Source organism: Salvelinus namaycush, chromosome 12, assembly GCF_016432855.1.
Source record: "Salvelinus namaycush isolate Seneca chromosome 12, SaNama_1.0, whole genome shotgun sequence".
Taxonomy (NCBI): Eukaryota; Metazoa; Chordata; class Actinopteri; order Salmoniformes; family Salmonidae; genus Salvelinus; species Salvelinus namaycush.
This window is the reverse complement of record NC_052318.1, coordinates 45031363-45046238: the sequence shown is the minus strand read 5'-3', so window position 1 is coordinate 45046238 and position 14876 is coordinate 45031363. Positions and strand designations below refer to the sequence as shown.

The 14876-nt window shown below is 44.2% G+C and overlaps 1 protein-coding gene across 1 annotated transcript; it reads left to right on the top strand.

Annotated features, from left to right (window-relative positions):
• The first annotated feature begins 625 nt into the window (after positions 1-625).
• LOC120056636 (glycogen phosphorylase, muscle form-like) lies at positions 626-14573 on the top strand. The gene is made up of 20 exons (XM_039004836.1): positions 626-899; positions 4021-4122; positions 4966-5044; positions 5205-5308; positions 5443-5574; positions 6233-6344; positions 6545-6627; positions 7006-7149; positions 7370-7462; positions 8593-8739; positions 8889-9052; positions 9387-9501; positions 9693-9794; positions 10094-10241; positions 11657-11715; positions 11832-11973; positions 12188-12398; positions 12688-12822; positions 12915-12981; positions 13099-14573. Exons 1-20 carry the CDS (start codon positions 657-659, stop codon positions 13249-13251), a joined length of 2535 nt encoding a protein of 844 aa, XP_038860764.1. The 5' UTR covers positions 626-656; the 3' UTR covers positions 13252-14573.
• The last annotated feature ends 303 nt before the right edge of the window (positions 14574-14876 follow it).

Genomic DNA, 14876 nt, shown 5'->3' with positions numbered 1-14876 from the left:
CGGTTTGTGTCAGGCTACAAGTGTCGGCTACTGGCTCCTGACATTAACCACACATGCCTTTCAAATATCATGGCCTTTGGGACTGGGTTAGAGCTGCTATTAATGGACCAGGGCTCCATGATAGTACTGCAGTGACTCTTGAAAATTGCAGAGGAGGAGCAAAGCACGCTGGGGGCTGTAGTGAAGAGACACAAATAGGATACAGTTCTTCATCCCAGTGTAATAGAGAGAAATAACCAGAGGCGTCTGGCCACAGACTAGTAAAACAAATTAATAGCTATTACTTTACATTTTAAACCAGCTGAAAACTTTTTGCATCTCCATGTCTCTTTTATATGCCTCGAAATAAATGATTTTAATTTGCAACAAGTACTGTATGCTTTACAATTCAATTCATATTCATTTAGTTTCTAGACTGCAAGATGTGAAACAGGCCTAATCTACACGTATTCCTATGGAATAATAGGGACTGAGTAGTAATTGGCTCTCTATTTTGAGTACGCCCCGCCTTCTTCTCAATAGTAATGATCACTCCTATAAATAGGGGAACATGACCCATCCATGTGGCGTCTTCTGTAGTAGTGTCTGAACTGGGTGGAAGTGTCCTTTTATTTTAAGAAGGGAGCCGGTGTCAGAGCCGACACAAGAGTAGCATTATGTCAAAACCGTTGTCAGACCACGACAGAAAGAAGCAGATCTCTGTGAGAGGTCTTGCCGGCGTGGAAAACGTGGCAGAACTGAAGCTCGCTTTCAACAGGCATCTCCATTTTACGCTGGTCAAGGACAGAAATGTGGCATCCAAACGGGATTACTACTTTGCTCTCGCCAACACCGTGCGCGACCACTTGGTGGGCAGGTGGATCAGAACCCAGCAGTACTACTATGAGAAAGATCCAAAAGTAAGTTAAACTATTGTAACGTTCGTATCACCTGTAGCCTACAAAAACCCATAGAACAGAATTTAAAAAAAAGTGTGAAATAGAATAGAATGTAATAGTCAAGAAACATATAGAAATGAAAATAACAAATGGAATAAAATGTAAAAATGTTCCATTTGGTTTCACGAAATAATGCAGAATTCAATGGGCAATATATGGGGCATACTGTAAGCAAGTAAATAACATATTGTAGTGGTCCTGGGTATCCCATACAGGTAAAAAAAAAACATCATACATTTGAAATACATTTGTACATATATTGCAAAACGTATTTCAAATGCATCTGAAAACGCATTTTATATGTATTAAATACATATTTTATGTATTATTTTACAAATGTTTTATATTTCACATGTATCCTGAAAATGCATCCCCAAAAACATATCTTACGTCGTATTTCAATTAAATGTAACATAAAATAAAGTAACAAACGCTTTACTGCCTAATCTGTAAATATTTTAATTAAAACAATTCCGGAAGTGAAATGAGGTTGTTGAATCATTTAGATTTCTGGAGCGTTTATATACCCCACAATATTTTATGAATATATTATTGTGTACCTCCGAGCTCAGGTAAGAAGCCAACTGTACCAGTGGCCAGACGTATTGGCAGGATAACCATGCCAATTTAGGACAAATGGGTTTAAAACATCGTCTGATCTCCATGGCAATTTAATATGATACATATTACACATAATGTATACCCTTGACTTAACACTGAGTGAAAATGACAGATTTGAAGCCTGATTTTAGGTTTTCCCTTGTCAACCCCAGCAAAGTACTGCTGTCCACAGAAGGACCCTGTCCCTGGGTAAAATCTCTTTGCCAAATGTTGCATTGCTGCGTGCAAGCGGTATCACCTTCTAATGTCACTGTAATGTTACGCCATGACATTTCCAAGCCCCTAGCGCTCCTCGGCCATCGGGAGTTGTAATTCTAGACCTCTCTGTGACCTTCTGTCTCCTCCTCTCCTGTACACACACTATAGTGAATACAGGAGCCTATATACTGTAGCTACAGTTGTAGGAGTAGCAGAGATACCAATTGACATCAACAAATGTAAAGTAACGGGGAACAACTTTTGTTTCCACGTCTTCATTGATTCGTTTTATCAGACGGAGCCTTCTATCTCGTTCTGAATCAGCTTCTTCCATATCTATCTTATTTATGCTAAATCCTTACAGACAGTGACACATAGTCAGTACAACAAGATCAAAAGCCGGAAGAAATGTTGACACAAAAAAAGATGTGTATCACAAATATCATATATAATATTATCTTTGTAAAATAGGTATTTGTGTGTGTTAATACCATGTTTATACCAACTAGGGTAATTTTACTCTACATCAGAAAGTGCTGCCTGTACAGCACATGCCCTCTGACCTTCTATTTTATCACCTCATCCAAGGTCAGCTGGTGGTTATGGTGTCCCTCGCTGAAAGGTCATAAGTTATTCTCTCAAAGAAAGGTCAAGATAGAAACCCATATGAGCAGGGGGGGCAAGAGGACACCTAATCTGAGAAAAAAACAGGAGGCTGGTTAGAGTCTAAATGTATGAGAACATAGAGAGCTCTTCTCCTTACATGCCAAAAACGACCATGTATATGCACATTCTAATGCATCTAATAAATCTGCATATGATGTGTTATTGGATGGGAAAACAGAGACATTAACCCACTGGGCAAAAATGTAGGTGCGGCGGCTCATTAGAATCTTTTGGGGCATGGTTTTCGCTCAGTTTATTTTTTTTGTGCAACCGTGAGTGAGTGTCTTTCCAGTTTATGTAATCTGTTATACTGTCACATGGACTATATGTTTATTGCCAGTGGCGGTGTCTTGTGAAAGACTCATGTATGGCCTTGTGTCTATTGAGAACAATTGACAAAGTACTTCTCAATTCTCTCCTCAGGGAACTCTTTTTAATGGTTCTTTATAGAACCTTAGGAAAGGGTTCTTTACAGCACCATGCAGGTTCCATTTAGAACCTTATGAGCATGGTTCTTTATAATGGCACCAAAAAGGCTTCCGCTATAAGTCAAAGAACCCTTATTTGGCACTATATAGAATCATTGGTTTTTGGTGTGAAGGGTACATGCAAAGATTGTTTCATACCTTGATGTAGGAGCTCCTCTCCGAAGTTTAATACAAATAAAACAACAATAACAAATGCACATGGGCGGCCAGAGGCGCTATTTCTCCTAATGCGGATCCCAGCTTTAACCCAATGTATCCAAATGACTCCCAATTTTATGATAGATGGTCATATTTGTTTCGTACACATTTGCTCGATTTGCACACATTTGTACAAGATGGTGCGTTTTGTAGTAAAACATTTAGAGGGAAACAAGTGTATCCAATGCCTACTCATAATTAGTTACAACCATGAGGCCTGCCATTTTCACATATGTTGATGTTGGGGTGGTGCTGGAGATGATGAATTTTTGAAATGTCCCTTTAAGTAATTTATTACATTTGGTAAATTAGCTCTCTACATACTTACACTACTGTATCAATTCCCTGATACAGTTATGTTTTCAGACCTCTCTTTCACTATTCATGGGTATCACACTCAGACTAACCTTTACAACAACCCCAGCTGAACCTATTTTTACCTAAGCCAAAATGCCAGTGTTACGTAACACCCCCCCCCCCTCCTCCCTGCCCTCTATCCCGTTCTCTCGCCTCTTGCACCTCTTCTTCCTCTGCCCGAGAGTGTCAGACCTCCCTGTAAAACACCAAGAGAGAAAACGTGACATTTCAAAGGCTAAACTAAGGCTCAGGTGTCCGATTTCCACATGCTCCTTTCTAATGGCAGAACATAAAAAGTCTAGAAGTATTCTAGGAATTTCCTTGAACGTTTGAATGGGTGCCCCTACGGTGAAACATTGCTATGTCTGACTCATAAAACTTGTGTCAACATTTGGGTTCAGCAACAGACTGTGACTAATTGGGTATTACTTGTACGGCTAGAGATGCAGTACATCAATAAGATGGTCATACTTTTAATATTGTCTCTTCTGTGGTTGTTAGCTGTCCTATGGTATCCCTCTCATCTCTCTCTCCCCTTCCTCTCCTGCCCTCAGCGTGTGTACTACATCTCGCTGGAGTTCTATATGGGTCGCACCCTGCAGAACACCATGGTGAACCTGGCGCTGGAGAATGCCTGTGATGAGGCCATATACCAGGTGAGGGATGCTCACATCCATACATCATGTCATGGATTCTGGCCAACATAGCGAAATGGGATTTTCATTGCTGTAGCTAACCCGTGGCAGTCAAACTGACTGCACCTCGTTGTAACAAACAACTTCATTTTCAAATTTGTCAAAAGGTCTAGCTGAACGAAATACACTGAAGAAGAGTTTGTAGTGTGCCTAGACTAAAGACTGTAAGTTGTGGGTGGATGTTAAAAGGTCCAATGCAGCCATTTTTATCTCAATATCAAATCATTTCTGGGTAACAATGAATTACCTTAACGTGATTGTTTTCAATTTAAATGGTCAAAAAGAAACAAAAATAGCTTCTGAGAAAAGAGCAATTTTTCAAGCAATAATTTTGCTAGGACTGTCTGGGAGGGGTTTGAGTGGGCAGGGGAAAACTGAAAACGAGCTTGGCAGAGAGTTATTGGCAGAGAGTTTTGGAACTCTCTTTCTTATTGGTTTATTCATGTATTTACCGCCTGGTGTTGTCACCAGGCAGGCCAAAACTCCATCCAACCAAAACAGGCTGACATTTCAGGCGGCCTTTCCAAACAGCTCTTACACAAAGGGCATCATCTTTTTCACAACTACACAGTATTATTCCAACCTGATCGTGTGGAAAGATATATAAAACACAGCAAAATCACATTTTTGACTGCACTTGGCCTTTAACCGCCAATTGTGCTCCAGTAAGAGAGTGACCAGGACAAGATTCCAAAGAACATTTAACCATATTGTTGGCACCAATCCGGCTCTGTTTAAACTGAATGCCATTGCCACAGATCTGTGGTTTGAACTTGGCTTGACCTGAGCCCCTCTGTTCCGTAGCTGGGTCTGGACATGGAGGAGCTGGAGGACATGGAGGAGGACGCAGGCCTGGGAAACGGTGGTCTTGGACGTCTTGCCGGTAAGCTGCCTCGCTACTTTCTCTCACGGAGAGTGTGACATTCTTGTGCCTTAGACCGTTTAGATCACCAGAAGGATCTAAACATGATATACGTGGTATAACAGGATCAGAAACATAAGTTCAGTTGGCCAGTGTAACCCTGACCTAAGCCTTTCCTCAGCATGCTTCCTGGACTCTATGGCTTCTCTGGGTCTGGCTGCGTATGGCTACGGTATCCGCTATGAGTTTGGCATCTTTAACCAGAAGATCGTCAAAGGATGGCAGGTAACATACGCTCAAATGCTTTTGGGGGGCTTTTCCCCATCATTTCCAGACCATAAGACAGAAGGAAGTACTGTGAAACAACTTGTTTTGCTGAAAGTGCCCGACAGACTGTTATATAACCAAATGATTGACAGGTTGAGGAGGCTGATGACTGGCTGCGTTACGGCAACCCCTGGGAGAAGGCCCGACCCGAGTACATGCGCCCCGTCAAGTTCTATGGCAGAACCGAGCACACCCCAGAGGGTGTGAAATGGGTTGACACTCAGGTGAATAAAGGACAGGGGTTTGGGGTGAGATTGAGGGTGCATATGAGGAAGACGAGTGAGTGAGTGAGTGAGTGAGTGAGTGAGTGAGTGAGTGAGTGAGTGAGTGAGTGAGTGAGTGAGTGAGTGAGTGAGTGAGTGAGTGAGTGAGTGAGTGAGTGAGTGAGTGAGTGAGTGAGTGAGTGAGTGAGTGAGTGAGTGAGTGAGTGAGTGGGGCGGCAGGGTAGCCTAGTGGTTAGAGCGTTGGGCTAGTAACCGAAAGGTTGCAAGTTCAAATCCCCGAGCTGACAAGGTACAAATCTGTCGTTCTGCCCCTGAACAAGGCAGTTAACCCACTGTTCCTAGGCCGTCATTGAAAAAAATAAGAGTTTGTTCTTAACTGACTTGCCTAGTTAAAAATGTAAGTCGCTCTGGATAAGAGCGTCTGCTAAATGACTTAAATGTAAATGAGTGAGTGAGTGAGTGAGTTTGAGAAGGGAGATGAAAAACAAGGTGTTGATATGGCACTGGATGCCAACAATGAACCATCATTGAACTATCATTGAATCATCAATAAACCATCATTAAATCATCAATGAACCATCAATGAATCAATCATCAATGAACATGGATTCCGTTAGCAGGTGTCTCTAATCTCCGTCTCTTGTAATTGTGTTGACAGATAGTGCTGGCTCTGCCATACGACACCCCTATCCCCGGCTACAGAAACAACATTGTCAACACCATGAGACTGTGGTCTGCAAAGGCCCCATGCGACTTCAACCTGAAAGACTGTAAGTGTCTTACAGAGGCCAAGGCACTATGTATGCGTTGCTTGAATAAATGTTTTTGCCTTGACTGACTGCAATCCACCATTTCATGTGCTTTAGTTTGTTAGATCAGCAAATTGCTAACATTACTCATGTAACTCGTGTTACGTAATTGGCTACTGGGAACCGTTGCCCTGAGGGTGTATTGTTCCTTGTCTCAACAGTCAACGTCGGTGGGTACATTCAGGCTGTGTTGGACAGAAACTTATGCGAGAACATTTCCCGTGTGCTGTACCCCAATGATAACGTAAGAATAAATCTGAATTTCTCTCTACTGTATAAATATATTATAGATACACTGTAGAATACATTGTAACAGGTCTGCTCTATACTCTGTATTTCTTCTCTTCAAAAAAGAACTGGCATTGACTGGAATTTGAAATCTTATGTATTGTGATCACAGGAGGTTGGTGGCACCTTAATTGGGGAGGACGGGCTCGTGGTAATGACTGGAGCGGAATCAGTGGAATGGTATCAAATAGTCGCCATTCCATGTACTCCGCTCCAACCGTTATTATGAGCCGCCCTCCCCTCAGCAGCCTCCACTGATTGTGACGCACTCAAGACGGCGACAGACAGATATACAGGTCAGTCTGGGCTCACCTCTATATGTCTTCCTCCCCAGTTCTTTGAGGGCAAGGAGCTGCGTCTGAAGCAGGAGTACTTTGTGGTGGCCGCCACCCTTCAGGACATCGTCCGTCGTTTCAAGGCCTCCAAGTTTGGCTCCAGGGAGATCGTCCGCACAGACTTCGCCCAGCTGCCCAACAAAGTGAGAACTCCCTGGTGGTGATTCAAACGTATACTTAATTGTCTCCATTTCACTTATGTCTTCATGTCACTGGCTTAAGTATCATTTTTGTTGATGTCTTGTTCTGATGTGATGGTTTTGTATTCATACTTGTGCATCTCTGTATTTATATTGGTAGTACTTTCTAAAGTTATACTGTATCAGTATAGTTATACTGTGATTTAATGTCTGTCACATCCAGGTTGCCATCCAACTGAATGACACTCACCCTGCCATGGCCATTCCTGAGCTGATGAGGGTACTGGTTGATGAGGAGAAGCTGGATTGGGACAAGGTGAGTGGAGGAGATGACTGGGTTCTGATGTGTCAAACTAGGTAGACTGAATTATTTTCATAGGGCTCGCCAGCTTGTAGTCCTAAAAAAACGGAAATGAGTTAACTCTGGTTCTTTAAGTCATCCCTATGGGGCAAATGAATGGGGAAAGAATACCGTTTTGGGATAACCTTAAATCTTATTTTCTGTGTTTAACACAAGCTTATGAGAACTTATACTGTATGTTCTATGAGATATCAGTCAGTTAGCCAGACTTTAATGAATTATGAAGTCTGTGATTTTTAAAATGTATTACAAAAATGCTTCAAAATTCATAAAAAGTGACATTAGCTGATGAAGATGATGTCATGGAACAAAACCTATCAGATCTCCTAAGCCTGTGTTTACCACAGACCTTATTTTCAGCGTTTATCCAAACACCTCAAACTCAATTTATTTCCTCAGACTTTGGCCAAGAGCCATGGCAGAGTTAGTGTCTACAAAAAGACACAACTACTATTGCTCTCTACTGCCCTGGACAGTAGTACATCCGGTATTACTGCCCACGCCATTTCATATGTAGTTGTACTTTAGTAATGATACCAGGAGGGGGCAACAAAGACCAGCATAGTAGAATGTGTTGGCTTGGGCCATCGAGATACATAGAAAACTAGGGCCCAAAAGCCTGTTTTAGCATGGGCAGCGCCATTGAGGACTTTCACCATTTTGAAATATTCAACTTGGTGGGACTTCCTATGGGTTAAAGAAGGATCACATAATTCCATCTGGGTCATCAGGAGGGATCAGCCAATGAATGATGCTCTTGAGCAAACATTCCATAACTGCAGGTGGCATTAAGTCGCCAACCTTGGCTTTAAACCTGTTCAAACAACACATTCCAGGTGGCAGTATGCACCCTTTCAGTTTGTTTACTAACTCAGAAGTAGTAGAAGAAGACGCCATAATGGGACAGCTACAAAAGAGTAGTCCTCTATCCTTCTCTACTGCTTTGGCACACACTACAAATAAATATTTAGCACAAATGTGAAGCTAAGACTACCATTCATTTATCCGACTTCTATCAAGAGAGGATCATGAACCACCAGGTAAATACATCGTATTATCGTACCTCTGTCCTTGTGTGTTTCCAGGCCTGGGATGTGTGTGTCCGTACCTGTGCCTACACAAACCACACCGTGCTGCCCGAGGCCCTGGAGCGCTGGCCCATTGACCTGTTCCAGCACCTGCTGCCCCGTCACCTGGAGATCATCTTCGAGATCAATCGGCGCTTCCTGCAGGTATGTACGTGCGGCAGGTGGCAGCAAGACTAAAGGTGCCGCATAGGAAGTGTTATTACAGATCAGCGCTCCTTACGCTTTGTCTAACTGGAGCTATTGTACCACAACATGTTATTAGAGGCTAAACTTGATTGAAATCCGCCCTCCAGTATGTTGCCTCTAAGTTCCCTGGCGACCACGACCGTCTGCGCCGCATGTCCCTGATTGAGGAGGGCGGATGCAAGAAAGTCAACATGGCTCATCTGTGTATCGTTGGATCCCATGCTGTCAACGGCGTAGCCCGCATCCACTCGGAGATCCTCATTGCCACGCTGTACGTGTCCTACACAAAACGCATACGCATCACATTTAGGCTACATTACGTGTTACACATTTGGCAGACGCTCTTGTCCAGCGTGACTTACAGTTAGGGCCTTCAGCTTTAGGTAGTTAAGAGAGACAACCACCTATCACGGTCATAAGCCGTTTTTTCCCCCCTCAATAAGTAGCTAAATACACATTTAAATCCGAATATTTCAAAGTAACACAGACGCATCAGGTGTCAATTGATGGATTAGTCATTCAATGCACATTTTCAAAGGATTCGTTTGAAGAGCTGAAGCAAACTAATTTGATATATTTTGGGCTACTGCGTGTTCTGTGTGCAGGTTCAAGGACTTTTATGAGTTGGACCCACACAAGTTCCAGAACAAGACCAATGGCATCACCCCCCGTCGCTGGCTGGTTATGTGCAACCCCGGCTTGGCTGAGGTCATCGCAGAGGTAGGGGAACTGTTGCAAAAACAGTTCGAAAGTAGTACGACTTTTGCATTGGATGTAGCCATACATTTGAAATCATTTTGACCGTATGTTTATAATATCAGTGTTGCAAAATAGATGTTTCTGTTCATGATGAGAGCGCCAGTAACCTGATACTTGCACGCTAACATTTCTCATGTCATCTCTTTTGTCAGAGAATTGGAGAGGAGTTTGTCCGTGACCTTGACCAGCTGAAGAAACTGTTAAAGTTCATTGATGATGATGCTTTCATCCGTGACATCGCCAAAGTCAAGCAGGTGAGTCTCACGAAGTCACCGACACGTCGTTTACCAAGATACTGTAGTACGTCACAGGAGGCTGGTGAGGGAAGGACGGCTCATAATAATGGCTGGAATGGAGTGAATGGAATGATATCAAACACATAGAAACCATGTATTTGATATGTTTGCTATCATTCCATTAATTCTGTTCCAGCCATTACTATGGGCCCGTCCTTCCCAGTTAAAGTGCCATCAGCCACCTGTGGGTAGTACTGTAAGTAATTTGACAAGTTATGTGCCTACTTCACGCCCCCATCATATCCTCCCTAATGTAGGAGAACAAGCTGAAGTTCGCTGTGCACCTGGAGGAGCACTACAAGGTCAAGATCAACCCCCAGTCCATGTTTGACTTCCAAGTCAAAAGAATCCACGAGTACAAGAGACAGCTGCTCAACTGTCTGCACATGATCACCTACTACAACCGTTAGTACTTCCCTGGCGCTCTCTCTCTCTCTCCCTCTCTCTCTCTCTGTGCTTCTACCTCTCTCTCTCTCTCTCTCCCTCTCTCTCTGTGCTTCTACCTCTCTCTCTCTCTCTCCCTCTCTCTCTGTGCTTCTACCTCTCTCTCTCTCCCTCTCTCTCTGTGCTTCTACCTCTCTCTCTGTGCTTCTACCTCTCTCTCTGTGCTTCTACCTCTCTCTCTGTGCTTCTACCTCTCTCTCTCTGTGCTTCTCCTTCTCTCTCTCTGTGCTTCTCCTTCTCTCTCTCTCCCTCTCTCTGTGCTTCTACCTCTCTCTCTCTCTCCCTCTCTCTCTGTGCTTCTACCCCTCTCTCTGTGCTTCTACCCCTCTCTCTGTGCTTCTACCCCTCTCTCTGTGCTTCTACCCCTCTCTCTGTGCTTCTACCCCTCTCTCTGTGCTTCTACCTCTCTCTCTGTGCTTCTACCTCTCTCTCTGTGCTTCTACCTCTCTCTCTGTGCTTCTACCTCTCTCTCTGTGCTTCTACCTCTCTCTCTGTGCTTCTACCTCTCTCTCTGTGCTTCTACCTCTCTCTCTCTGTGTGCTTCTACCTCTCTCTCTCTGTGTGCTTCTACCTCTCTCTCTCTGTGTGCTTCTACCTCTCTCTCTCTGTGTGCTTCTACCTCTCTCTCTCTGTGTGCTTCTACCTCTCTCTCTCTGTGTGCTTCTACCTCTCTCTCTCTGTGTGCTTCTACCTCTCTCTCTCTGTGTGCTTCTACCTCTCTCTCTGTGTGCTTCTACCTCTCTCTCTCTCTCTGTGCTTCTACCTCTCTCTCTCTGTGCTTCTACCTCTCTCTCTCTCTCTGTGCTTCTACCTCTCTCTCTCTCTCTGTGCTTCTACCTCTCTCTCTCTCTCTCTCTGTGCTTCTACCTCTCTCTCTCTCTCTCTCTGTGCTTCTACCTCTCTCTCTCTCTCTCTCTGTGCTTCTACCTCTCTCTCTCTCTCTCTCTGTGCTTCTACCTCTCTCTCTCTCTCTCTCTGTGCTTCTACCTCTCTCTCTCTCTCTCTCTCTCTCTCTCTCTCTCTCTCTCTCTCTCTCTCTCTCTCTCTCTCTCTCTCTCTCTCTCTCTCTCTCTGTGCTTCTACCTCTCTCTCTCTCTCTCTCTCTCTCTCTCTCTCTCTGTGCTTCTACCTCTCTCTCTCTCTCTCTCTCTCTCTCTGTGCTTCTCTCTCTCTCTCTCTCTCTCTCTCTCTCTCTCTCTCTCTCTCTCTCTCTCTCTCTCTCTCTCTCTCTCTCTCTCTCTCTCTCTCTCTGTGTGCTTCTCTCTCTCTCTCTCTCTCTCTCTCTCTCTCTCTCTCTGTGCTTCTACCTCTCTCTCTCTCTCGCTCTGTGCTTCTCCTTCTCTGTAATACTATACACCCCTCTGTCTCTTTCTCAGGTATCAAGAAGGAGCCAAACAAGCACTGGACCCCAAGAACCATCATGGTCGGAGGAAAGGTATGTTTGGCGCCCCTCAGCCTTCACAGTAACAGCATGTAGTTACGGGAAGTAAATATAGAACAATAACTTACATCCACAACTCATTATGCAACACCCTCTCCCCCATCTCCCAGGCTGCCCCAGGATACCACACAGCCAAGATGATCATCCGTCTCATCACAGCTATTGGTGAGGTTGTCAACCACGACCCCGTGATTGGCGACCGCCTCAAAATCATCTTCTTGGAGAACTACAGAGTCACCCTGGCTGAGAAAGGTGACCGACTAACCCAAAACCCCATGGGTCTCTGTTGTTGTAACGTCTGACTAGACGTAACGTCTGGTATAATGTGTAGTTTGCCCTCGTCCTCAATCTACAATGCTCTCCTCTTGTACTGTATCCCTCCATCCATCTTTCCTTTTCTCTCTTCCCTCTCTTTCTGTTTTTGCCCATGCTTATCATTTCCCTCACACTCCTTGTCCCCTCCCAGCCATCCCCTCTGCTGACCTGTCTGAGCAGATCTCTACAGCTGGCACAGAGGCCTCTGGCACTGGCAACATGAAGTTCATGCTGAACGGCGCTCTGACCATCGGCACCATGGACGGAGCCAACGTGGAGATGGCCGAGGAGGCCGGAGAGAAGAACCTCTTCATCTTCGGCATGAGAGTGGAGGATGTGGACGCAATGGACGCCGGCAAAGGGTGAGCGGGAAGACATGGACATGGGGACAGGGAGGGAGAAGAGACAGCGGGTTAGGGTAGGGACAGGGCGGGAAAGAGAAACTGATCCACGGGAATGGGAGTGCTGGGGAGGAGGGGGATACAGAGAGGGGACAGGCTCTGCCATAGTCCGATACACAAGTGGCAAGCTGTAGATACTGTTTGGTCTCCCTTGTTTAAGAAATATCAAACTCAACATACTGTATGTTTTTCCTGGAGAGCGCGTCAATCAGAACAGCGGGCTTTAAACACTGGCCTTTGTCTTGCACAGGTACCACGCCTCTGAGTACTACAACCGTATTCCCGAGCTGAAACAGGCCATGGACCAGATCGCTGGCGGCTTCTTCAGCCATAAGCAGCCAGACCTCTTCAAGGAACTTGTGGACCTGCTGATGCACCACGACAGGTAATCACACGCACACACGCACACACACACACGCACGCACACACTCGCAAGTATTTTCTTCAATGTATTCTTATCTAATGTTTTATGCACAGGTTCAAGGTGTTTGCTGACTACGAAGCCTACATCAAATGTCAGGATAAGGTCAACGAACTGTACAAGGTCAGTGTTATGGTTAAACAACATAGGCTGCCTGATTCAGGTATCCGTCCATACCTTATCATTCATCTCCTCATTATCGTTCCTTCCGTCCTGTCTGTCCTTCTCTCTAAAAAACAGAAACCCAAGGAATGGACCAAGATGGTGATCCATAACATTGCAGGCTGTGGTAAATTCTCCAGCGACCGCACCATTTCCCAGTACGCCCGGGAGATCTGGGGCATGGAGCCCAGCCTGGAGAAGATCCCTGCCCCCGACGAGCAACTCAAATAAGCTGTGCGTCCACTCCACACAGTTCCCTTCTTCACCACTTACCCCACCACCCCACAATAAGCACCATTAATAAAGCACTTCCCACTGGGCGCACATTGGTAGAATCAACGTTGTTTCCACGTCATTTCAATGTTGTTTCCATGTCATTTCAAGGAAATGATGTTGCACCAACGTGGAATAGACGTTGAATGGACGTCTGTGCCCAGTGGGTTGAATAACTTTAGTGATTGATGTCCGTTTGACTAGTCTGTTTCATACATAGAGTTCTGGCTGTTCACATGGCTCACACCATCATTGTTCAAACCCCTTATCATGACATGCATTGAGCCCACAATAGCAGTAAATGAGAAATGAAGCAATGCCTTCTGTTTAGTGACAACAGAGACATGAATTTACCGGTATTCACTGTTCTGTCACTAATCAGACCATGCAGGTATTACAGTCTTAACCGCTGTTGTTATGGAGATCCGTTTCTGAAAGAGTTTGTGTTTTTTTCTGCAGTTTGAGCTATATGTATTTATCTTAGCTTGAATGCCGTCAATATTGTACATGCATTCTCATAGCATAGGCTCTAGTCAATGATGAGAACCATCCTTCTTAAGGAACTGCCATGATTGTGACGTGTTTGCTCCTCCTACATCTGCCCACCCCATCAACCTGATATGTATGGTGCCTAAAGGACAACCTCCGTGCAAACTCTCTTCGGGGACATAGGCCTGCATTAATATGTTGATCCGTGTCTAGTCTTTTTACTCAATCAGATAGAAAACCAAATGTTAAACAGCTGTATATTTGTCAACCTGTGTAAATGTTTTGACCTAAATAAATTGACGTATGCATATAGTCCATTTCAAGACCTCTGAGGGTCAGCCTGGGAACCAGAGAAGAAGAGCCGTGGAGGGGCGGGATAACACAGCTGCTCCACAGACGGAGGAAGTGTCAGTGATTTGTTGTTGAGAAACCCACACAATGGCCTTCCCAGACATCTTTTTGTTTCACCTTATGGTAATCAACGATGCCAACTGTGGCCAAGAAAGCCACATCTCCCCGTCTTTTTAGGATGTTCTTCATACTAAGACAATAAAGTATAGTAGACCTTTGGCTTTTGTTCATCACACACAAAGATTCCACTGTCAGCATGTGTACTCGAGATATGTTTGTATCTTAGAATTGAAGACCACAAGCTCAAACGATGAAACAAGTATAGTGGCCACCTACTTTGAAAGGGAATCTGCTTGGTCATACTGACATGGTCAACATTGTCAGACTGTGTGTTGATAAGTAACCCCATAAACAGAAGTGCAACACATTGCAAATGGAAACCATGTGCCTTCCAAATTATTTGCTGCCCTTAATGTATTTATAAATGGCATGCACACATACAGGACCAGTCAAAAGTTTGGACACACCTACTCATTCAAGGGGTTTTTCTTATTTTTTTTTTTACTATTTTCTACATTGTAGAATAATATTGAACACATCAAAACTATGAAATAACACATATGGAATCATGTATTAACCAAAAAAGTGTTAAACAAATCAAAATATATTTGAGATTCTTCAAAGTAGCCACCCTTTGCCTTCATGACAGCTTTGCACACTCGTGGCATTCTCTCAACCAGCTT

Coding starts and splice junctions, on each gene's coding strand:
- LOC120056636 (XM_039004836.1), top strand. CDS start 657: ATGTCAAAACCGTTGTCAGACCACGACAGAAAGAAGCAGATCTCTGTG. Junction 10,242..11,656: donor CATGATCACCTACTACAACC/GTTAGTACTTCC, acceptor TCTCTTTCTCAG/GTATCAAGAAGGAGCCAAAC. Junction 12,982..13,098: donor AGGTCAACGAACTGTACAAG/GTCAGTGTTATG, acceptor TCTAAAAAACAG/AAACCCAAGGAATGGACCAA.